Raw genomic sequence first — 26,184 nt, forward strand, 5'->3', positions numbered from 1 at the left:
TATGTGATTAACATTTTAATATTTATTAACGCAAATTAATTGCACCTCATGGAGCAGCAGTCTTTTTCTGTCCCTTCATTGGGTTGGTTTCCCACTTATACCACAGTAATTTACAAAAGAAATAAATATTCAATCTGTTTTTAGTACTTTAATCTTGTAATTATTTTTTGGGTTTAGATCACTTTCACAAAAAGCGGACTATTTGATCCATAGTCTGAAGCGTTATCATGTCATATAAATTTCATTTTGTAATTATTCGCAAATAATAAGTCGTCGCAAATACTGTAAATAAGAAAAAGATTATGGCGATTAATTTTTCCTCAGGTTTGCGATTAATTAGTTAATTTTTTTAATCGATTTCCGAACCTAAAAAAAGTTTAGAATCAAAGAATGAATCCAATGAAAAAAACATTTTTTTCCTTCATTTTAACACTTTTTTGATTCATTTTAACGCTTTGTTTTGCCATCATTTTTAACACTTTTTTCCTTAATTTTAACAGTTTTTTCCTTTACGTTAAAACTTTTTTCGTTCATTTTAACACTTTTTTTCCTTCATTTTTAACACATTTTTCCTTCATTTAAACACTTTTGTCCTTAATTTTAACACCGTTTTGCTTTAGTTCAACACTTTTCCCTTCATTTTAACACTTTTCCCTTCATTTTTAACACCCTTTTCCTTTACTTCAACACTTTTCCCTTCATTTTAACACTTTTTTTTTCGTTTTAATATCCGAGTTTATCACCTCAGATACCTGGCTGTATGTGAGATATTTTTATGTTTAGGTTTATATCATGAATAAAAATATATATTTAAGAAAAATTCTGAATTATTTGTCTGCTTTTAGTAATTTTTACTTCAGTTTTAATCACTTTTATGCCACATTTCTGTCATTGATGATCATAACAAGTAAAAATCAAAAGCATCAAAATCAAAGCATAACATGTTAGAATATTCATCATAGGTGAATTATCAGTGCATGAAACTTAATCACAAGAAAGAGCCACTGGCTTGCTGTCTTTTTCCCTTTCACTCTGCCTTTTTTTTTAGACCTGCACATTTAAATTATGGTAATAGGATGTTTCCATGAATGCTAAATTAATAAGATTAAAAATTCTTTTACAATTAATTACGAGCTCACCTGCAGGACCCTAAAAGTTCTCCGTTTCACACATTAATAATGTTTTTTTGCCCCTTGCAGCACTATCCGTCTTTATCTTTCCAGAGTGCTTACGAGTCTGGGCGTAAGTATTCCGCATTGTTTTTGGTTCCTCTCTTCTGATGATCGCCTCTCATCCTCTGCGGAGCGAGCTTAATTACAGTGCGGCTCTGCGCGCTCTGCTTGCTGCTGATTAAAAGGGACAGTGACACTCCATAGGGAAGGCATGATTGGGAGTTTGTTCCCTTTCATGCATACTCTGCTTATCGCTCTCTGACCAGCTCCATTACCATGGCTTTGAGGCCCAGTTTGTAATTGCCTCTCTTTATTACTGTGCCTACATGTCAGGCCAGAATACAAGGACCCGCCGCATCAAGAGTGAGTGTGCGGCAAGACAGGATGCACACTCGAAAACACACTAAATGCAAATGTTAATGCAAAATAAAAATATTTTGCTCTCATGCTGAGCATTTATTGACTTAATAATAATAAAACAAATAATAAGATCAATTGAAAACAGATTTGAACAACTTATTTTTTACTCATTTTCTATAGATTATTTTTTTTTTAAGTATTGAATTTATTTATATTTACAATAAGGATTTATTATTAATCAGATAAGTGCCTGCAGTCATTTTATATCTGAACAGCACACTAAAAGTATTTTTAGATACAATTCATAAATATTTACATTTATCTACTTTATTATAATTTAAAATGAAGTCATCAGCATATGATTGAAGTTTAGATACACAGCTATAAAGAGGTCATGATATAAAAAAACAGTGTGTGTGTACAAAATCACACGTTTAGATTATTGAAAGCACTCTAAAGTAATTCAGGATTGAATAACCATGATATGGATATGTAATGTAACTACTTCCTGTTTTATTTCCACAGAATTTTAAAGAATCAAGGCTTGCAGATGAGGTCCTAAACCCTCAAACTAATAAAAATGCATCAAAAATTAGACAAATGCATTACTTCAAATAAAAAAAGTATATTCCAGTAAAACAAGAAACTTCTGATTGTTTCATTATTATTTAATTATATACAGTACTATTTTTGCAGATTTCTTTTGCAGCTTTTACAGTGAAAAAGCCACTAAATTGTTATTTGCCTCCTAAAATTAAATATATTTTTTATTGATGTATGTATATATTTTGAAGTGGTACGCAGATATTTTCATTTTAAAAGACATTTAAACAAACCCAGCTTCCATTAGAGTTTTACAAAATACAGGAAGTACAAAATGTTGCACATCCTGTTGTCATATGGAAGCAATTTTTAATAAAATCCCAACTTAAATTTTGACTTTACATTCATGAGAACTGCTGGTTTGGGGATGGGGGTTAATCTATTAAATCAATGGTTTTTATTCTATTAGATCTTTAGTTTTGGCATTATTAGGGGGTGTGTCTTGGATGGATGGATACCAGTATGTTTACATTGAAAGGGACAACATTGTAGGAAGATTTTACTATTTATCCTTTTATTACAGTACACCAGGATTAATAATGGTCAATTGAAATATTTTTCATCCTTTTCATTTGTTTATTACAGAGCCCCTGAAGGGACACGGAAGTAAAAAATAAATAAATAAATGAAGTTTTTTCTTTTTTTTTCTAGAAAGTAAAATAAAAAATAAAACATCTTGTTAGTAACTAGTGCAAACTAGATAATAACTGGTGCACACTAGTTACTAACCAGATTTTTTTGTTTACTTCAATTAAAAATATATCTGGCTTGTGACTAGTGTCCACCAGTTACTAACTTGAATTTTTTTACTTCAATCTTTAGAAAAAAATGTTGTCACTCAATATTCAGAGAAAAACACATTTTTAATAATTTGCTAAAAAACTACAGAAAGGGAAATCAAAGTAGAAATGAAATTTAAGTAAAAAGTTTTTTTCTAAAAATTGAAGTAAACAAATATTTTATTAGTTAGTAACTGGTGCGCACCAGATAGCAACAGGTGCACACCAATTATTAACTAGAAATTTACTTCAAGTTTTAGAATTGAAAAAAATATATATATATGTATTTTATTTATCTGTTTTTTTTACTTTGATGTCACTTTAGAGGCTCTATAGTTTTTTTTCTTTTAATTCATCATTTTTGTTGATGCTTTGAAATACATAAATCATATGTTCTTCTTTCTTTTAAATTAGAATATTTTTATTTTTTTCTCCATTAACTAATGAAGATGATTTTCTATTTTTATAATCCCTATTTGATAAATACAAACTGTATTAATTGCCTTATTAGCAAATTAAGATTACTTACTTATTACATTTTGTATTATCATAATTCTTTGAATACAATCTTCATAGTTTTTTTCAGTGAGAATATTAGATGATTTGTTGTGGATGCTTTGAAACTTTATTACATCAAAATATTAATGATGCTTTGAATCTATTAATATTTGATATTAAGTCCTGAACCAGATATTGATAATTTATGTAGATAAAATCGTATGGTCGAGTCGGGGTGGGATTATATAAGTTCACTTCCTTCCACTCCCTTTCAAGTGATCAACTTGTGATTTATTAAGTGATATGTTATGTATTATGACCTGATTGCTTGAAATAAACCATTTCCTTCATTTATTCATATATATAAAAGAAAAGAAAATAGAGTTTTAAATGGAATTGTGGAGAAGGTGAATAATTGCATCCTAAACAGACCGATTTTTTAACAGTTATATATGACATGAAATATGGAATCAGAGTTCCCTAAATTCAAAGTCATTAGAGTTGTGCCAGGACTTTGTAATTACACAGTGGGAGCCATAAACTAGAACACTTTGGCTCTCACATAAGTCTATGTCCCATAAATGTATATACAGCCTAAATGGGAAAACGGTTCCTAACACAACATCAGCTGTGTGTAGCTGACACAGCACCTGTCATCATGATGGAAAGAATGCAACTCTCCAGGAGTTAAAGGGGCAGATGTCAGCTGTGCCGCCTGGCTTTGCAAAACATCTTTCAGCAGATGGCAAACCTCAATGATCAAGACCCTGAATATATGTTGAAGTCAGCACATTTACATTTTTTTCTCCCCAACACTCATTGCAAGTTGTGCTTTATATAGCCTACCATCAAAACATGAAGCGTGCACAGATGACAGGGAGTTTCTTATCTTTGCTGCAGTTTAGAACAATAAAATAGCTTTGAAATCACTTTAGTTGGTAATAAATCTTCCACAAAAGCAGATTAACTCTGTTGTGTTCAGCGTTTGCTCCAGTAAAATGCAATGCTTCTAGTGTTTTAATCATAGCTGCTACATGCGCTGCATAAAATATATTGCAAATGATGTTTCGTGTCTTCTCATTTCACAGACTTCATGAATATGAGACGAGCTTCAAACCTCGTCTGTCTGCCTTTGAGCTCCAGCATCTCCTCTACAACCTGACAGCTCTGAAAATCAGCAATGCTGGGGGACACAACTGTAAGTGTGCGCTTTTGTTTGTTACTCAACAGTTTATGTGTGTAACAAAATATGTTGTTTTTTTTTTATGCCTAAAAGGTGCTTGTTATTTATTTATTTTTAAACCTTGACTGTCACATCAATTATAAGTTCTATAGTGGTGACATTTTTAAATTGCCTTTCACCTTTACTGTTGCAAAAAAATAAAAAATTGAAGCATTCTAAAAGCTATCAATTGTTAACACTTATTCACAGGAGCAGAAGTTATTCTGCAGTTGGAATTCATTATACGGGACGCTTTTGCCTATCTTCGCTCAGAAAATGTCTCTCTTGTCCTCTCGTGTCCTCACTCCCCCCTTTTATCTGATAGTTTTATTTAACAAACAAGCAGGATCTGGGAGGCATCACACTGGATGTGACTGCGGAGAAGACGGAACAGCTGGGCAAAATTACCAGCTTTCTCATTTACTTTCACCATTTTAATTAGCTGCTCGGCGCAGACGTTGTGACACCTACTCTTCCTACGCAGGCACAAACACGAGCCCAGACGTTTGCACACAAACAGCGGACAATCATGCATATTCCATCAAGCTGATTTTTGGAGCCGCCTACATCAGCGTGCTAACGAAGTCGGGTGTTGCAGCTTGCAGTGCATTACAGGCGTCACTAAATGCTTTTGGTTTCAGGCTTACCACCTTATTCTTCTTTTCCTTTGACATTTCTCTTCCCTGCCTTACAGAGAGTCCCTAATAACTATTTTATTTTAATGACGATGTTGTCTTTAGGCTGAGAAGCTTTGACATCAGTCACAGCAAAGACGTCTTTTTCTTTTTTTTTCTAAAATTGAGTCTTGAACAGGCCGCATGACCGTGCGGAACATTAATGAGAAATCAATGGTTTAATGGCTTAATATAAAGGTACCTTAAAAGGCTCCAAGGCTGCAGCTAGCCATTTACGCCTGGTAAAATCTTGACTGGTCTGAAAAGGTTTCTTGGAGAGGAAAAAGGATTGATTGACTCAGAACTTGCACAGCGTGACTTCAAATGAAGTACTTTTAATTAACGGAAATATAGGTTTCACTCCTCCAATTCCACATATTGCCAGTCGAAGGAGCCAAGCGAGATCAGGGAAAGGGTAGAGGCCAGGCACATCACAGTGACGGAGGAGAACAGGCTTGCGCTCTGATTATCCCTCAGAGGTGCAGATGAAGGAAGTTACATCACCCTTAAAAGAAGTGGCTGATCGGAGGTTGTTAGAAGCCAGAGTTCATCCTCCTTTTGGTTCTTAAGCTTTCTCACTGTCTTACCCCAGATCATTATGTCTCACAACTTCTCTTGATGTCTGTCTAAAAAAAAGTAGGTGATGCTCTCAAGTTGCAACCCCAAAAAGGTTCACTGTGGTGCAGGAACAGGTTTTTGGATGGTTTTCTTTGTGTGGCGGGTGTGAAAGCTGTGGTTCAAACCAAACAAGCAAACTTTGTGTGTCTTTGTTCACGGATGTGATTCCTAGTGTGGCTCACTATAGGCAGATAAACTTTAAAGTGCATCAATAATAAAACAAAGATTGATTTTCTTGCTACAAAACAATTAGAACTGTACAGTTTTGAGCCAGATACCATCTTGGACGAGGGAAAGGAGGACTTACATGGATCTATTAGTCTGGATCTGATCAAAATGAGGTAGCGTAGTGAGCTTTTGGAACAGGACTGTAGGTTTTACATAATTACCTACAATCTTTTCAAACAGTATTTTTTGACTGCTCCTGATTCACAACAATTTGAACAAAGAAATACTCAGAAATTCAGTTTTGATCTTAACTTTCTTTATTTATGTCTTTCACCATGTATGACCGAAGTAGGAGCTTGGTTTGCATAGCAGGCAGTAAGTCAGACCTGTTCCCGGAGCATGTTGGGCTCCGGCAGGGCTGCCCTTTATCACCGGTTCAGGTCTGGGGACCACAGGATTTCATCTCTGGTCTTTGCAGATGATGTCGTTCTGTTGGGTACCTCGAGCCAGGACCTCCAGCATGTATTGGAGCAGTTTGCACTGACAATCTTTGTTCCAGGACTCATCTATGGACATGAACTATGGGTCAGGACTAAAAGAATGAGATCCTGACTACAAGCAGCTGAAATGAGTTTCCTCCTTAGAGTGGCTGGGTGCTCCCTTGGAGATAGGTTGAGAAGCTCTGTAACCCGGAGAAAGCTCGGAGTAGAGCCGCTTCTTCTCCACATTGAGAGGAGCCAGTTGAGGCGGCTTGGGCATCTAGTCCGGATGCCTCCTGGACTCCTCCCTGGAGAGGTGTTCCGGGCAGTTCCCACTGGGCGGAGGCCCCAAGGAACAGGCTGGAGAGACTATGTCTATCGGCTGGGCTGGGAATGTTTCAGGGTCCCTCCAGAGGAGCTGGAGGAAGTGGTTGGGGAGAGAGAAGTCTGAGCATCTTTGCTGATGGATGGATGGATGGATCATAATGTCTTTACTACACAATACAGCAGACAACACATTTTTGCACAATGTCGCCCCAAAAGGTAGAGATTTGAATTACACTTCCTATTAGGCAAATGCACCAGTCTATATTTATTTTTGCTATTTTTTTTTCTGTTGCATCTCTATTCTTACTAAGCACATCTGCATGCTTTGTTTGAAGGTCTTAAAGGCAATAATGCTCCGAGACTGTCATACAGTGTATTTAGCCTGATGTTTTCTACTGCTTGCTGATAAATATTAATGGTACACCCAGAGAACAGTTAGTATTTCCATGCTATCTCCAGTGTTGTCAGCTGACAGCATTTTCCTGTTCTTTCTTACACTGCATTTAAACTCGTTTGAGTTCCTAACAAAGCACTCTGGGATTTTACAAAAGCAGCATTGTCTGATTTTAAATTAAACTTTACAATCTGTGTTATTTTTTTTTTCTTGTTTTTGTTGCTCTTGCATGTGAAATGGCTCCGAGAATGATGGTTTTTAGCTATGCAGCTCACAGTCAGGCTCCAGCTCATCAGAGAGACAGAGGTGAAAGAAAAACCGTCTTCCGGGGAGTCAAACCACGGTTCATCTAACACTGTGCCGCATTAAAGAACAGTTGCTGTTAAAAAAAATTAGGCAAAGTTGCTTTGCTGTGAGAGGTGAGGAGAGGCGGTGAAAGTGCAGCTCACCTTGTTTTTTGGCAAAGAAAGGAGGGGCTTTAGGGGAAAACCAATAGCATCAAACTAAATACTTTGAAACTGTCAGAACTGATATGTCATTTAGGAAAATCTATATATAAATTTAAAAGTCAATGCACCCTCTACAATCTAGTTCTGCTTTTAGAGAGAGCACACACAGCAATGGACACAAATGGATTAAAAGTAATTTTGTTTGGTTGCAGCAAAGAGACTGAAGTTAGAGGAGTTCAGGATAAGGAAATAGGGTTCCTAAAACCACAGAAAGTGCTGATATAACACTATCTGCTCCTTTTTTCCTCACTTCGTATATTTATCATGGTGCTTCATAATTTGCTTGATTAAATGGTCCGGCTGGTAAACTTACAGGAGCTTATTGAGATGATGTGTTTGTTTAAGTCTGCTGTAAATGTGGAGTTGTAGACCATATGATGAGACGAATCTGTCAGGGTAAACATTAGTCTGCTTTACGACAAAATCTGAAAATATAGCTGCATTTCCTTCTGATTTAACACCATGCACCTCAGAAAAGGTAATGTTTATTTATAACCTGTTCCATTTATAACTTAAAATTCCCACTTTTAGACATTTATCAGCCACATTAAGCTAGAGGCATTCCTTACCACTACTTGACACAAATTGGCTGAAAAATGTACTCAACCAATATATATATGACAGGAACAAAAAACTGACAAAATTACAAGCAGTGTAAATATGCTTTGTTTCAGATTTAAGCGTACTCTAATGTTGATGGCCTCAGCAAAAATAGTGGTCAAACTAAAACTAAACTGAAAGAATATTTACATTTAAACCTTAGAACTGCACAAATAGAGCAATTATTATATTAATTACAATCAAGTCAATTTTTTGGACTGGAAGGTCAAATCCAAAATTTTCCACTATCCTACATTTGGTCCTCCAAACGAAGAGATATGCCTTCAAATTTGGACCTCACTCCCATGTCGATGTCGATGACATCATTAATAATTGACGGTCAGCTATATTAGCTGTTAGCACTTGGAAATACATAACAACATCGGTTTTTAACTTTAAAAGGTCATGCAAAAACAAAAGTCGTTACTCACGTTTAAATGTCAACTTCTGTGCCTCAAGGCACACCAACGTAAAGAAATGTGCTTCTACACCTGCAGGGGAGGGATACAGAACTTCGAAGTCCCTTCACTCTACTCTTACAAAAAACTATTTCGAACACCCCTTCCCCTTCAAATGCCCCTTCAACTTGAGGGGTAGAGGAAGAATTTAGATTCAATTTTGATTTATTGTCATATGCACCCTTTATTGAAAAAAGAAATTAGATTCCAGTACAACCCAAACAAGATCAGACATCTGACCCACTAAAATTGTGTTTTTGGGTATTTTTTTAACTTGTTCCTGTGGCATTTTTCTGATGATGGAGGACATAAATAAAGAAAATGAAGCTTAAAATTGCATTAATTAGCATTTCTGTATGCAAATCTTTTAGTAATATGAATCTGCAGCCTTGGAGGACCAACCACAATCTCAAGACAGCGCTCTCACGACTGAAGTTTTTTAAGGCAGCGCCTCTACAGGCTGGAGGATGAAAAGCACTCAGAATGATTTCAAAATTCTTGTTATTGCTAATAAACCATGATAAATTTGGATAAAAGCTATGCTAAGCTACATATAGGCATTGGTGTTTTTGTTGCTGCAAAAAACGGAAATTTATTGGTAATTTACTTTATATATTTTAAGATTCATGTGATAAATTACCCAGTTGTTTGTTTTTACAGCCCTTCAATATTTTTTTTTACTATTACAGCTACACACTTTACGATGTCCCTTGTAAGGTGTGCAGAAAATAACAAAACAAACTCCACCCTGTAGGAGGCGCTGTCTCAAAAAGCCTGAGTCCTGAGAATGCGTTTCTGAGAGTGTTGTTGGGTCTCAGGGCCTGCAGATACACCCTTCTCAAAAAATGCAGTTTGAAAGGAGTTGTCAAAAATACAATGGGCGGGCCACAAGCTCCCTGCTCCGCTCCATTCCGATTCCATCCATATGTAGACGTCCAGATCCGGATGTCTTTGTATTCCTCGGCTCAAAACTGTACGTCTCGATGGCTCCAATATTGCTCGCCATTTTTGTTGCACTGCTAATGCTAAGTTGGTGAGGGGCTGCAAGCTAGCGATAGTATAAACAGACGGATGATGGGAAGTAGGGGCTGGTTGGTCGCCAGTGGTCCCACCCACAAATCAGATGTGAACTCTAAATTAATTCTGCCATTTTACAGAAGCTGTCCAAAAAAATTACACTTTTTAAAAAATTTCTGGCTAAAAATGGCAAAATCATAACTAACAGACCAATGGGAATGCTTTAAAAAAATATATGAAAAGATTACTTTAAACTAAAGTCTTTAAATTCTTGTGTTTGTTAAAGAGTATTTGATTTTGTTGTATTTAAATCTCACTCTGTTTTTCCTCCTTCCTCTTCAGACACGTCTCAGCTTGCCAGGGTAACTCTCACCTCCGCTTCCGCCTCCTCCCATCCGCCGAGTCTCCCCGCTGCGTGGGTGGAACTATGTTCCTGCCCGCTGGGCTTCTCCGGTCAGTTCTGTGAGCGGTGTGCTCCAGGATTCACCCGACAAGAACCCAACGGAGGGCCTCTTTCTGCATGTGTGCCATGCAAATGCCACCAACATGGAATCTGTGATCCAGAGACGGGTAATGGGTGAAAGAGTTTCAACTTTTTTTTTTTTCTATTTTAGGTGATTTTTATACTAAGCGAGATATGTTTAAGCAAACTTACAGCTCTCACCTGGTGTCAACTTTTTCAATTTTCAGAAGAAATGAGCCCTATCACTTCATAATGGTACACATGATGTCAGAAACATCTACATGTTTGCTCACTCAGTCATAGTGAAGCAGAACCAATCGCTCAAATCTGCACATTTATGCGTGTGCACTTCCTGGGAATGTGTCCATGAAGCGGTTTTAGCTGACTAGTTTTGATAGTTTAAGGCCCTTTTTCACTGGCCTCTCATCCTGGATGAGATGTCTCCACAAGTTTAAATGATAAATCTAGAAAATGTCACACAGGCATAATGACTTTTGGAGCCACTTCGCCGACAACTAATCAACAACATTTCTGTTTCAGTGACTCCGGCTAAAATAAAAATGCCTCAAAAAACGGGTGAAATATTGAATTCATAAATCAAATGCAGAACCTTTATATTTAAAGGCAAACTTCATCAATTTCACAACACGTGGCAGCCCCAACAGCTATGAGGAGGGCTTTGAAATAACTGGATAATGTCTTCTGAGGACGGAGGTGAGATTTGATCATGCATCCTTAAACCGCATGAGGATTTTACGTTGAAAACTCCTGAGAGGTGAAGGTTGAACGGTAACTGGATTTGTAGAATTGCAGCGCAAGGTCTAATTCACCCGGTTGCCAAACAATCACATACAAAAACAGTTCTTTTTTTATATTATTGGCTGAATAATACTATTTATCAATACTACTGATATTGATAACCACCCAGAATCAGCTGGAATTACATCAATTCCATAAAATGTCGAAGAGTTATGTCAACACGGGAGCTAAAGCTCAAGTGTTAGAAGGTTAAAAATTCAAAAATGTAACTTTAAAAAAAAAAAAAGTATTTAAAACATAACTTTATATGGATTTAAATGTCTAATCTGCCCTCCAACAAATTCTTATGGTGTCTATGTTTTGATAAAAGTTTTTGAAGTTTATCTGCCTTAAAACTGCAGTGGATAACTTTAAACTGTTTATAATTTTGTACTAAATCAATATATTGTTAAATGTTTTCTAAATGAAGTTAATTCGATTGGTAAGTTGTTGAGGATTTTGTTATTTTTGTTTGTTTCTTCACTTCCAGTTTTAACTAAAGGCTCCTTTGACTGTATATAAGAATCGGACAGAGTTACCAAACAGGAAGTACCAACTGGCTCCAAGAAGTCAAAACTCCATAGTGTTAGAAGCCATTCGGTTTGTCAGAATTACTATTCTTGTTTTTGCTAACCCTAGTTTTTCTTAATAGTTTATTTTAATTTAATGTTATTCAAGTTATAAACTGGCCAATCAGATGCCTCAATGAAAATATGTGGTTTCACGTCGAACATTCAAAACGTTTGACAAATTCTCCTTAGCCCAATTTCAAGTTTTAGGGGTGTGGCTTTCCAATAAGCTGATTAAAATAAGTGGTTGCCATAGAAACATTGACTCAATTTGGACCAATTTCTACTTACTGACGATGCCTGGCTCCAACATGGCGGCGTTCATATCTTGAAAAAATGGAGACTGAAGATCACTGGATTTCTGGATCACTAGATCCAGTTCTCATTGATGGAAATGGTCTCTTTTGCAGTTTAAAAGAGTGTTGACAATATTCTCCTTCAAATGCCAGTTACGAGGACATCCCACATTGGCATCATCAGGAACGGCTCAGACGATACTTTCTGTCACGGCGCCTCTGTAGGAGCGCGGGGAGCCGAGCAAGATGCCGGCTCTAGGACTGGAGTGTCTGTTTAACAGTGACAGTCAGTCATCGTTGCTTCAAGGGAACATAACTCTTCATCCCTCAGGGGCATTGGCATGCCATCACTCAAACTGAGAACAGGAAGGCTGTGCTAATACGGCAACAACCTCATTTCACACAACTCATCTCCACAATAACAGCAGGAACACTACAGCCTGTATTTAATACACCTGACACAAATATGGGAGCCAGCAGCAGCAACAGCGTTTGCAGCTTTTTCGTTCAGATTTCCACCTTAGACGCACCGTCAGGTAAATGACAGAAGTTAAACAACAGCTCCTGGCTGTGTAAACAATCTGGCTGCAGTTATTTATATGTGTGCGCCTGCTCCAGTGTCTTGCGTTCATACTTCTCTTCTCGCCCTCAGACTCCTCTAAACTCTCACATTCTCACAGCTTTCAACAATCCATCTCACTTGAATAGTCGGAGTTCCATCTTTTATTTTTTAGTCTTTCCCTTCCTCTCATGGCCGTTTCTCCATTTTACCCTCTGACTCCAACTCTGGTAGATCTGACCCAGTTAAAAGTTGCCTTTAGCGTCTGAACGAGCATGTCTGTCATGTTTGGGTCTTTCTGTTTGAGCCTGCGGTCCAGGAGCGAGGCTGGTACTGCTCCTTGCCTGCCATGTCAACAATTAGAATTGTTAACCGCCTCTTGGCCGATTTGAATATTTCTAAGCATTTTTGAATGCCTCTTCTCAACCTAGTTGTCTGTCTTTCTTTGTGAAATACATCTTCCTTTGCTAGCCAGACTCCCTCAAGCCGGCGTCTCAGTGCTTTCTCTCAACACACCTGCTCTCCCCAGTCACCTTGAGTTTGTTTTTGCCATCCTTGACTCCCTTCTGTGCAGACTTTTGCATCTCTACAGCATATAATGTATCTCCCTTTTTATTTTTTAAAAAGTGTGTTTCTTATGAATATTGTTATATTTTTCTTTTTTACTGCAATGAAAAACTCACATTGACATTTTGTGAATCTTTTAAGTCCCCCTCCGGTCATCTTTTGAGCTATTTTAAAAGCATTCCAAGTGGTATTTAATTTATATTTAATTCCATTTGATTTATTTAGCCAATTATCACAGCACAGTTGTCTCAACGGACTTCACACTGGTAATTGTCTAAAAACATAAAATCACTAATAAAATATAAACATTAGTTGATTGCTAAAGTAAACTGGGCATTCTTGCACTTAGACCCTCCTTTTTGGTAAGGAAAAAAACCCTTCCGCTCTCCTTGGTTTGTTTACATTAAAAGTGGGGTCATCTGGACCCCACAGGACAGTGCGCTGAACTTTTTTTTTATCATTGATTTTTGAGTTTTACTAATGTCCATGGCAGACATAAAATCCTGTTCACCTTTGTCCACTTTTGTTATGGAAGGAATCACACATCAATATGCGGTTGGAGTCATCTGGACCCCAAAAATAGCAGAAGGGTTAAAAAACAATTGAGGGAAAAAAAAGGAAAAATCTCAGGGAAGTCCACATGAAGGAGGGATCCTCTCTCAGGATGGACAAGCGATGTACCTGGACTGTTAAAGAAGAATTAAATTATCTAACTCTACAACTACATTGAATAGTGTAGCAGATGGGCTTTATCCAGATGGAGCTGCGGGACAGCTGGGGGGCATGAGAAGAGCCAGAGGCGAGGTCCTCAGCCATGAACAGGAGCACAGATGATCCTTCGTCCAGATGGAACTGGAGGACAGCTCGGGGCTCGATGCGAGCCAGAGGCGAGGTCCACTGCCAAGAACAGGAGCACAGATGATCCATCACCCAGATGGAAATGGAGGACAGCTCGGGGTTCGAGACAAGCCAGAGGCGAGGTCCACTGCCAAGAACAGGAGCACAGACAATCCTTCATTCGGATAGAACTAGGGGAAAGCTTGGGGCATGACTGGAGCCAGAGGCGAGGTCCACTGCCAAGGACAGGAGCACAGGCGATCCTTCATTCGGATAGAACTGGGGGACAGCTGGGAGCGCGAGACAAGCCAGAGGCGAGGTCCTCTACCAAGGGCAGGAGTACAGACGATCCTTCACCCAGATGGAAATGGCAGCGCGAGACGAGCCAGAGGCAAGGTCCACTGCCAAAGACAGGAGCACAGACAAGCCACCTGGAATGTGGAATCTCTCCTGCTCCTCTGGAGTGGAGTGTGAAAGAGGGGCAACAAATGAATCGCACTGCACCAAACAGAGGCATAGAGAACTGTATGAAAGATAAATGACAAAGAATACGTTTATAGCCAAAATCAAAAGCCTTTGTTGCTTTTAAGTCATAATTTCTGCAGAGGTAGAAATTTGGGCAGAGCAGCTCTCCCCTACCTTTCTATCACCCATAACTAAGGGGCTCTCCCACTTGCTTAAAGCCCTGCACACCCACAGCCTTTTGGTGCAACAAAAATGTTAAGCAGTATTGGAGCAATCCATCCGTACAGTTTTGACCCAGAGTCTAGCTCAGACGTAGAAAATGAAGACGTACATGGATCTAGTCGTCTTCAAGTGGATGCATCAGAATGGGGCGGAGCAAAGCGCTTTTGGCCCACCCAGCGAAATTTTACATCACAAACACAATCTTTTTCAAACTGTACTTTTTTGTCTGCTCTTGATTCACAACAGTTTAGGTAAAAAATACTATTTTAAGGTACATTTTGTTTAAATATGTCCTCCATTATTAGAAAAATATAACAAGAACATTTTAAAAATACAATTTTCAGTGCAGTGGGTCCTTAAAAAAAACTTTTTAATTAAAAAAAATATGTGGACACTGCGGTCAAAAAAACTGCTGATTAAATCAAATTATTTTCCTTAGTTAGATGTCATAATACCTGCTATCAAACAGTGGGTTTTGTTTAAGCATAACAATCAGATGTGAGTTGCATGACAAAGCCGCTCACGGATTTTGTGTGGCTTTGTTTCCATCGAGTCTGTGTGATTTGGGCACAGTACGTGCCGCTGCGATGTCACGCGTAGAAAACAGCTTGTGTTTATTTGATGGATTTCTCTGAGATCAGAACTGAAAAGATGCTCAGACGTGTTTGTATAGCAACGTGTTACATGCAGATTTAACGGAAAATGACATCTGTGCCAAAGAATAAAAAACAAACATCCTGCGGTTCAGCGGAAAAACACATACACTCACTGGGCCTCATTACTGTATATGACAGAATGAGTTTTCATCACCTGGTGGACATACTGTCAGGTTCTGTTTGTCTTTCGGGGGATTTTCTTAAAATATCATGAGATCCTTTTTTTACAATATTTTTTGGCATAAATCTGCCTGTCATTCTTTTAACAACTGTCCTACAAAGACATTACAAGTTCTGGACAGTTACTAGGTAAAAATATGCCAAATAAAGTATTTTTTTTATTGGCAGCTCTTTTAATCCTCCCCAAAATGCCTTTTCTAACAATATTTGTAATAATGACTGTTTTATTGAATAGTATAAACTTCAAAAAAACCTTTTTTTCTTATTTTTTAATTAAAAAAATAGTGCAGTGGTAGATATTATTTAAACTTGTTGTGTGGTGTTCTTTAAGCAGATTTATTATTATTTCTTTCTGTTTTTTAACACTTTATTCACTTTATATTTAGTTGCAATAGTTACAATTTCTTGCTTTTAATGACTAAATGATGCACTTTTTTGTTTATTTATTTACCTGTTAAATTCTCATTTTAATGAATAAATGATGCACTGATCAAAGAGCACTTTTTAAATTGTATTGTATCAGTAAAGATGACTAATAAATCAATATCTAAAATATGTAATTAAATACAATTATATAATCAACACAAAAAAAGAACAATTTAAAGACTTACTCCAATAAAAAGTTGTTTTTTGTGTTTTTAGCATGTCCCTCTAACTGTCTTTTCTTATGATGGAGGACATATTTATGAAACTTATTGTTAGAATTGCATTTCTGAACATCTGCTTATTCAAAATGTTTTGAATCAGAAAAAGACAAAAACAAAACTGTAGCTTGTTCATGTAGTTGCTGCATGTCTCCCCTCCACTCCACTTGTAGATGACTAAAACCAAGTAAGTCTTCGTTTTCCTCGTCTGAGCTGTCATATTGGAATACATTTTTGTTGCACCATTAATGTTAGGTTGGAGATTTAAGGGGCTTTAAGCTAACATGTAAACAGTTGGATCACGGGAAATAGAGGTTGACTTACGCCCTGCCAACAGTCCTGCCAGAATTTCTGCCTAGAAAATTACTTTTTTTTTTTGTTTTTCTTGTGGTTCAAAAATAATATAATCCTAAATAGGGGAAAAGTTTTGCAGTAGATCAAAAGATAATTGAAGTAGGTCTTCAAAAAAAGTTAATATAGACTGAAGGGAAGTGGAAATTTAAGGTCACAACTCCACATTTTTTTGCACATTATCACCAACTGACCATATATATAAATGGACACAGCCGAGTATGACATCACCAACGGACATGAGGCATCTAATTGGTTAGTTTATAACTTTTGTAACTTATGATAAAGAAAAAATATGCGATAAGCAAGAAAATGTTAAGAAAAAGCTAAAATTATTCTGACAAATATAATAACAGAGTAATTACTTTTTATTTCTTAATTAAAGCATATGGGATTTGACTTTTTGGAGCCAGCAGGTACTTCCTGTTTGGAACGTGAAGGTGAGGGGTCACTCAGTCCAGTTCATATATACAGTAAATATCAACAACCAACTAGTTTTAAGTCTCAATCATTTTAATTTCAATAAGTGGTACTTTTTTGTGTTAAAGTTACGTTGTCGTTTAGGTTTCCTCCGACCTGTGCCACCTGCTCACATCACACTGGTTATAATCATCCATATATGTTTCTGTTTTAGTGAAATTTTCCGATAAGTTCCACAAAAATTCTGTTAAATTCACATTTCTTTTTTGTTTAAGTTAAGTAAATTATTTAATGTAATTTGTTGCTAATTCGTAACATTTAAGCTACTTAATTTAGCATCACCTTAAACAGAAAATACACTATAGAAAATGTTCTAATAAGCAGTAATAAAGCCAGGCATGAATATGCTACATTTCTCCATCTTGCGCTCCTGTCCTCCGTCACCTTCCTTTCTGTCAGAAAGAACAAACACTTTTTTTTAATGCTTTTCACACAAGGCTCCTGCTTTTAAGGAGAGAGATTGAATCATCTTAATGTGCCGTGTGAGCGGTAATAACAGCTTTGTGGACTTTTGCACGACTGAAGCTCGTGACGGCGTCGATGATGAAAGAATGTCTGGAAACTGTGAGGAGCGTGACAAATGCTCCCGAGTCGCCATATTCATTTTGATCAATCCCGAATATGCAAATGGTAATTTGGATTGTCGTTGGCGAGTTCACAGCAATTCTTCTTTTGCACACACATGCCAAAACATTTTGCCTGAATGAATGGGAATGGTGAAAACAACAGTCTGTGTTCAAACAGGAGTGGAGGAATTTCTCCGAGGTGGTGCTCAATAAGAAAACAAAAAGTCTGAATGTGAATTCCTTTGGTGTAGTTTGAAAAGCTTTTGTTTTGAAGTATTTTAGTTTGAAAGACTAATCGGGGCGGTCATAACAACTCCGCCTTTGAAGGAAAATTGTCACTCTTCGGAGCTGACAGATTTTTTTTTTTTTTGAAGCACATAAGCTTTTCAGGATGTTTTTAAAATATTTACATGCCCCGAGCGCAATGCAAATGATGAATGAGTGTTGAATATGGAACATGGTGTCCTCTGAGTCATGGATCAAACGAGCCTTGTGTGCTGTGTCCTTTGGAGTCTGGTGTTGAATAGCATAAGCCGCCTATCAGCAAAGGAAGCCAACTAAAATTAGCCCTCCTTTTTCAAGCCGATGATTAGGATGGCATGTCATGTTCTGACGGCCTGTTGGCTTTACCAAATGAAAGGAAGCCAAGCAAACACGGAAGCTCTGCTCCGATTTAGAAGTTCAGGTCAAGGAAAACTATCAGGAAAAGTTGATTAAACACCCTGTTCATCATTTGTCACCTGGCGGGCGGACCGGCCTGCTGTTTCTTCTATCAGAATCTTAATTGCTGTGTAATTACCTAACGACTTGTATCATCATGCAGGGTGTGCCCACAGACTAAAGCGGGATGGAGTTTATTCAACGCCTGCCGAGGGAAGCTGCAGCCAATGGTGCTTCATAATCATGATTTATTAACACTCTCTGAGTCGTGTCGGTTTTATTTGCTGTAGCGCAACACAACAGATTGGGAATGTTAATATTTGTGGTGGAACGAGCACATTGAGATCCGCGCCGCGCCGCCGCAGGCCCCATGAAAGTAAACATATGTCCCTCGGATTCAAAGAAAAGCCCGGACTCGCAGTTGTCAGCGTTTTGGCTTCATTGTGCAGCCGGACATGCTGCCGTGCGGCACGTACAACCAAGTAATTGCATATACTGCGGCCAGTAAATTGGGAAGAAGCCATAATTCATATATCTGAAAGATGGGAGGGATGAGGTCTGAAGAGGAGGAGGAGAGATCATTGTAATGTATAGACGGAACGGAGACACAATTTTCTCTTCCGCCCGTCCTGCAGCAGAGCACTCATTAATCACCTAAACCAATGAAACGCATGATGCTCTCAACATTAGGCTGAAGAGTCAACATCCGACTGGCTTGTTAGAACCTTTCTGTTCGTAAAACGTTTTTACTAAAACCTTTAAACCCATGAGGATCTAACTGATTTTTTAAACTCTTGGAGATGAAAAAATGAAATCCAATGCCATTTTTACAATTTCTTTACAAAAAAAGCTAAATCTTAAAGACCCACTTAAATAAAAATTGGGTTTTTGATAGGTTTTTATAGCATTTTTAAAATAATTTCAGATTAAAATAGTGTTTCTGAGTATTTCTTTATTCAAATATTATTGAATCAAAAGCAGATGGAAACCTGCGGTTTGAAAAAGTTTGAGTTGGGATGAATCAAATTCTACCTTCTCAGCTACAATTCTGACAAATAGTCAGACAAATAGATCCATTGACGTCTTCATTTTCCTCATCTGAGCTGGCATCTGACTAAAAACTGTGAGGCTAGATAGCTTTGATATTGCTTGCCGCTTTTATTTATTTATTTTTTTTCTATGCTAACGTTAGCTTGGGCTTGTAAGGTGCTATAAGCTAGCAGGAGAGAGTGTGAAACAAAGGGCTGATGGGAAATTTCCCTGGAGGCAACAGTTCCACCCAAAACTCAGAAGCAAATTTCAAATGAACTCCTGCTGCGCCGCACAAAATATATCTTAAAAAACAACTAAATTCTTACATAAAAGAATAAACAACAAATTATTAAATAACTGTATGCAAAAATGTTTTTACATATTTATAAAAATAAGAAAATAATTACTGAAACAAACCATGCTAGCACTTTGCCAAACATATTTAACTTAAGATACAATGTTGTAAAGAAGAAAATATACGAAAGTTAAAAAAGTTGAGTTATTAACTTAAAAAAAATCTCCATGAAAGTAAAATAGTTTATTTATTTGAGGATGCTTTTCTGTTGCTTTGGGTTTTTTGTTCCAACTCTCAGAATATTAACAACCCCTCCTCGAGGTCTAGATGGTTTATAGGGCTGGATTTAAAGATGAAATGTTTAAATTGTTCTGGATCTTAATGGAAAAACTCCAACATCAAACATCCAAAAACGAATTTTTTAAAGCAATAATAAAAAATTAGGCAAAAAACATTTTTTTGGCCAGTATCATGGGAATTTTTCTAATTTATTTACAAAAAACACAACTTAGTTTAATTCAGAACACTAGTTTTATGAAAATGTTTTAACACAATTATTTGAGAATGGAAAATAAATCAATGTTTATTTCAGTCTTGAAATCAAATTAAGTCAAATCAATTTAGTACTTTGTGATTGATACTCATGCTTTAATGTTCATAGAGTTGATAACATAAAACTCACAAGTGTTAATCTTCACTTTTTTACATTTTCAATAGATGAAACGTTTAGATTTGCATCTGTTTTGACAGTGCGTCCACAATGATTCCCTTGTCTAGACTAATTTCATCAAAGAAAGGTCAAAACCTTTTCACATCAGCCATCTTTGGCAGCGGGGCTTTGAGCCAAGACGAGAAATGAAGCTCTGGCATTGTTTATCTCTGCTTTATTTTGTGTTTGTGCTGTTGGGAGGAGATAAGTAAAGCGTGGCAAACAGGATTAGCAATACAAAATACATTGAAAGATCCACTGCAGACTGACTACATCTATCTTTTTTTAGCTCTTCTTCCCAAGTTCATGTGCCTCTCACTGTCCCTCTTTATGATGCAGGCCGTGGATGTTAGGATCTTAGCCGGCAACAAACACGGCCCAGCAAAGAAATTAAAGGCTGGATAAAATAAGACTAAAACTGAACTCCCTGACATATCAGTTTTTCAGCCTCTACATTTATAACTAATGACCTTAGAGAACCAAAGATACCATTTAACCCTTGGATGAATGACCTATCAATAGATACACTTTTCCACAAATGGGGAAAAAAATTAACCTCAAATTGAATCAAAGATTTTATTTCTTAATAAACTTAGAAATGTATCTCTATTTTTGTTAAAGATTATTGAATTTTATTATATATATATATACAGTGACGATAAGTATTGTATCGTGAGATGTGTATCGCGATATGTATCACATCACTAAGATATCCGTCGATCTTCACAGCATAGATTTTAGCTTTTTTCTTAGTCGAACACTTTAAAAAATGGAGGAAATTTGTTGTGGTACAATCTTGGGATATATTGTGATATGTTTTTGTTTCGTGAGATGTGTATCGCGATATGTATCGCATTGCCAAAACACCCATTGAACTTCACAACAATGGACTCCACCTTTTGTCGAAGTGATACTCTTTAAAAAACGGTAGAAATTTGTTCTGGTACAATCTTGGGATATATTGTGATATGTTTTTGTTTCGTGAGATACAGTATGTATCGCAATATGTATGACATCACCAAGATATCCGTCGATCTTCACAGCATAGATTTAGCTTTTTTCTTAGTCGAACACTTTAAAAAATGGAGGAAATTTGTTCTGGTACAATCTTGGGATATATTGTGATATGTTTTTGTTTCGTGAGATGTGTATCGCGATGTGTATCGCGATATGTATCGCATCGCCAAAACACGCATTGAACTTCACAGCAATGGACTCCACCTTTTGTCGAAGTCATACTCTTTAAAAAACGGTGAAAATTTGTTCTGGTACAATCTCGTGATATATTGTGATATGTATTGTATTGTGAGATACAGTATGTATCGCGATATGTATCGCATCGCCAAGACACCCCTACTTTTTATTCACATTATATTACAAAATGCATAAGTGGGGTCAAAAGGGTTGTTTTTTATTAAATATATTTGAAAATAACTGTATTTAAATCTTCTAATTTCAGAAATTCCTCAAAAAATGAGTAAAATCACACTTTAACTCCTATTCAGATCTTTCAACAGAAAGCACATTCACAGTTTTTCTTTTGCTCTATAATCTCATTGACGCGTCCTTTGAATGTGTTTTGCTGCATGAGTGGTTGACTCTTCTTAAAAAAAGAAAGAAACAAAGCAAAATAACCTTCACTCTCCCAAACTCCTCCAACACACCGCAGTGGGCGTGACATTTGGTTCTGAGAACGCAGTCTGCATTATTCAAAAAATTTGGCCCCTCGCAAATGTCAATGAGAGAAATGTGATGTGCGCCGCTTTGCAACAGAGCAGCAAACATATGGTCTGTTAAGGCAACGTGCATCTCACATTATATGCTTGAGTTTAACCGAAAACCATTAACTGGAGCTGCATTTCTTCAAAGCCACAAGATTTGAACCACATCTGATGCTAGTTCATGCACTCCAGCGTGGTGCTTGTCTGGGGAAAAGAAAAAAAAAAAAACAGCTTAAAGGCACTCTGAAAAAATGCAACATTGATTCATAAACATGTCAAATCTGTAAAATGAAAATAAATCCTATCCCATAATGTGAAATAAAAAAAATAAACGAGAGCTCCAATCTAGAGACTGGAAGCTTTGAATTTAATATGTTAGGAATTTATGTGGGATTAAATATTCAGCCGAGTAAACAGACTGTAGCCACTGGAGTTGAATATGTATAGCTTTTATGAAATACAATGTCCTAATTTTTACTTATTTTTAAATAAAAAAAAGTTTATAAATATCTAATATATTTTTTAAATCAAATTAATTCTATATTCTCATTTATTATTGACCCAAAATCTAAGTTTTTCTGAAATGATTAAAAAACATTAGATATTTTACCTGTATACTGTACATATTTTACCATTGGATATGTTATTCATGACATTGTTGATGGCGTCCGTCTTCTTCTTTTAACCGCCTTTGAATGCATAAATGTGAACAAGTCATGACCTTTTAAATGCCAGATGCGCGCTTCAAAAAGAAGGGAGCTGTGGGGGAAAAAATAATGAAAATATGGAAAAATTAAACAATATAAAAATAATACAAGTAGGTCAAAAATTCCAAACGTCCCACTTGGTTTATGATTATTTGGAATCAAAATGAGAACCAATCAAAGCACAGGCCGTCACGTAGAGTACTTTCAGTCGCTGTGTTTACATTTACATCAGGTGTTTTACTATTTTTTACAAATATATCATGCCTTATTCATGAATACAGTATTATTCTAGCATGGAAACAATCTTACTTTTTTTTAAATGAAAGCTAAAGCTGCCAAAAGCTTGCCTTTTCTGGTATTTTTCTAATTTTACCATAATTTCGGAACACAAATGGTACACTGCATTTGTGTTTAGTGAGCTTGTGCTCAAAAGTTCTGTAGGAATTTGTTGCACACAGTTACTAAAAATAGTTTTCATTTGAGCCAAAAAACCCAAAAGTAATTTATTTATTTGTGATTTGTCAGAAAGGGCAATACCGGAGCAATCCAGTCGTACATTTTTGAAAAAGATGGCAGCTCAAACGAGGAAAATGAAGACGTCTATGGATCTATTTAGTAATATTAATATTAATAATAATAATCAATTATATTTGAAGCGTCTTTCATCAAGGACACCCTACGTAACAATAAAAACAGAATAAATAGACACAAATCAGAGCACTATAACATTATGCATGTGGATACATCCGCATATCTGATCCATCATAATTTGAATAAATTAATATTCAGAAACAAAGTTAATCTTATTCGATTTCATACATGTCCTCTATGATGAGAAAATGCTTTAGGAACTTGTTAAAAAAAAACAAAATTTTAAAATTATTATTCAGTTTGTTTAGGCTAATTTGGAGTTTAGCTAATATTTCAGCAACATGCTATCTGTTTTGGCTAACTTAGGCTTTTATTTTTTTAGTTTTTTAGGCTATTTTGGAGTTTAGCTAATATGTCAGCTACATGCTAGCTATTTTTGCTAATTTAGGATTTTTTTCAGTTTTTTTAGGCTATTTTGAAGTTTAGCTAATATTTCAGCTACATGCTATCTGTTTTGGCTAACTTAGGCTTTTATTTTTTGGTTTTTTAGGCTATTTTGGGGTTTAGCTAATATTTCAGCTACATGCTAGCTATTTTTGCTAATTTAGGATTTTTTCAGTTTTTTTAGGCTAATTTCGCATTTAACTAATATTTTTGCTGGCCATCAGCTTCAGCATTTTCAGCTATTAGCTTCAGTGATTTCAGCTATTAGCTTCAGCTTTTTTACCTATCAATTTCAGCATCTTCAGCTATCAGCACTAGCATCTTCAGCAACCAAATTCAGTTTTCAGCATTTACACTAGTATTATCACAGGAAATGCTATGGATCTAGTTTTAGTAAGTTTAAAGCTAATAATGGTTAAGATGTGTGCTTTACATCTAGTTTGCGCATGACTCGATTAGTCGACTAATCGGAAAAAATAATCGGTGACTAGTCGACTTTTAAAATAATCGTTTGTGGCAGCACTAGTATATTTAGTTGCAAAAAAACCTACAGGTCTTTTTTATTGCCACTGGACTAAATAACCCATAAATCCATCTATTGTTCGCTTCTCATTGGAGTTTGCGTCACGAGTGTAACAGGGGACATGTCTGATGACTGATCAGAAAGCTGTTCAGGGAGCATTCTCGCCATACGTTAAAACACCCACAACGTACCCCTCTTGATGGGGTTGTTCTCCTTCTGGAGCGCTTAGCTTCACACCCTAAATAAGATCTCTGCAAAGGAAGTTCCAAGAAGTCCGTGATCTGATCTGTTGGTTTATGGCTACAGGTGGGAGTGGGAACATAAACTGTCAGGTAAATTCTTCCGAATTGGCTCTCTTTATCACAACAAACAGGTTAGGGTTAGAACGCACAGTTACCTGAAAAAGTAGCTTATTCCCTTTCCGAACGCTTCGGTGGTGAGGCAATCATTTCTTCTTTAGGCTTATTTAGCTTCGATCCGAGCCAAAGGAAAGCCCACAAGGAGGAAGAGCAGCCACAGCAACAAATAGCCGGGCTTCGGGGATGGATCCAATGCTTTCCTCCTGTCCCTTTATAACAGCTCTGCGACCCCAAAGCTTTGTGACAAAACATGAGCTACAACCACAGTTGCACGAGCTGGCCCCCTCTGCTGCCCACGGGGCTTGGCTGTGACAATTAGGCCTGAGCCTCCATGCACAAAACGCGAATTGATGCATTTATTTTCCAACCGTCACATCGTGACAAAACATATTTCCCCTGCCATGCGTGCTGCACACATTATGTATGGGTTTGGACAGAACGTGCTGCCCTTTTCCCTCAGCATTATTCCCTCTCTTCTCTGCTGCAGCCCACTTAGACTGCAGCGACAAGCCACATCTGCAGCAGAGGCAGCAAGCTCTGGCATCGTGTTTGTATTCATTTAGACAACAACGTCACTGGGAAGCAGTCCTGCAGCAGATTTAACCCGGGCTCCAATCTCATGGCCTTAGGGGAGCGCATGCAAACTTTTCTTTCTGCCTCTTCCCTCCTCTTCTTCATTAAAACAGGGTGTTCCCATGCATTAGTAAACAGATTCTTTTGCCCTGCAGCTTCCCACTGTTGCAGTGGGATGCAGAGATGCGGGTCCTGGAAAATGTGAAGGTCTTAAAGAGCTTTCTGTCTGTATTGTTTTGGTTTAATACGAAAAAAGAAAGCATCTAATGGTGTAGTTTTATTTTATTTTTTTTGAGAATTCTCGCCATCGAGGCAAAGACAAAAGTAGCCCTGACTCGCGCGCAGCTCACATGTGTTTCTTTGAAGCCGTGTGGCTTGTTTATCAAGGGCCCCCACATCCTGCCCTCTTTTCCCAGAGAGACCTCCCAAGATGGTGCAATGTGACGCAGGATGATTTGTTCAAAAAATAAATCCAGAGGCAAGAATTCAATTACAAAGAGAGAAGTAAGCCTCGATCTCCTAAACAAAAACACATTTCTCCTAGGGTTTTTTTTTTGCCTTTTTCTCGTCTGCGTCTGTCGTTGAAGCGGTTACAGCGATAACCACTATCTTTTGTAGAGTTGTGCACTTTGTGTTAAAAAAAAAAAAAAAAAAAGAATGATGTTCAAGTATAAACTCAACCAACTGAGATTAATGTGAAAAGGAGTAGCTGCTGAGGCCGTCTACCCGTCTGGGGCTGTACCTGTTGCAGCCCCTCAGCTGTCCCACGGTGTTGCGTCATTGTTGTTGCTTCATAAGTGAAGCACGCCACTCCGGCCTGCGTATATCCCCGCAGACAAAAAGCAAGGCGGGGCAAAAGAAGAAGAATAAAGTGCCGGGAGAATGAACAGTGCTGGAGAGGAGCCCTTTGTGTGTTTGTGTGTGAAGGGCTCTCGAGCAGCTCCTGCCTGCCTCCCTTGCTTGTTTCCCATACAGAAATATTGCTTTTCTATCACAGAACAGACGAGCAGGAGTTCAGGCAAAGAGCAGATCGCTGAAG

The 26,184-nt window shown here is 37.2% G+C and overlaps 1 protein-coding gene across 1 annotated transcript in view; it reads left to right on the forward strand.

Annotated features, from left to right (window-relative positions):
- Positions 1–26,184, forward strand: part of lamc3 (laminin, gamma 3) — a 174,230-nt gene that overhangs the window by 112,771 nt on the left and 35,275 nt on the right. Inside the window, exons 11-12 of the mRNA XM_024299112.2 lie at positions 4,501–4,610; positions 10,221–10,448. Of these exons, the coding sequence (XP_024154880.1) occupies positions 4,501–4,610; positions 10,221–10,448 (338 nt within the window). The remainder of the gene's footprint in view (positions 1–4,500; positions 4,611–10,220; positions 10,449–26,184) is intronic.

This window comes from Oryzias melastigma, linkage group LG12, assembly GCF_002922805.2.
Source record: "Oryzias melastigma strain HK-1 linkage group LG12, ASM292280v2, whole genome shotgun sequence".
Classification (NCBI taxonomy): Eukaryota; Metazoa; Chordata; class Actinopteri; order Beloniformes; family Adrianichthyidae; genus Oryzias; species Oryzias melastigma.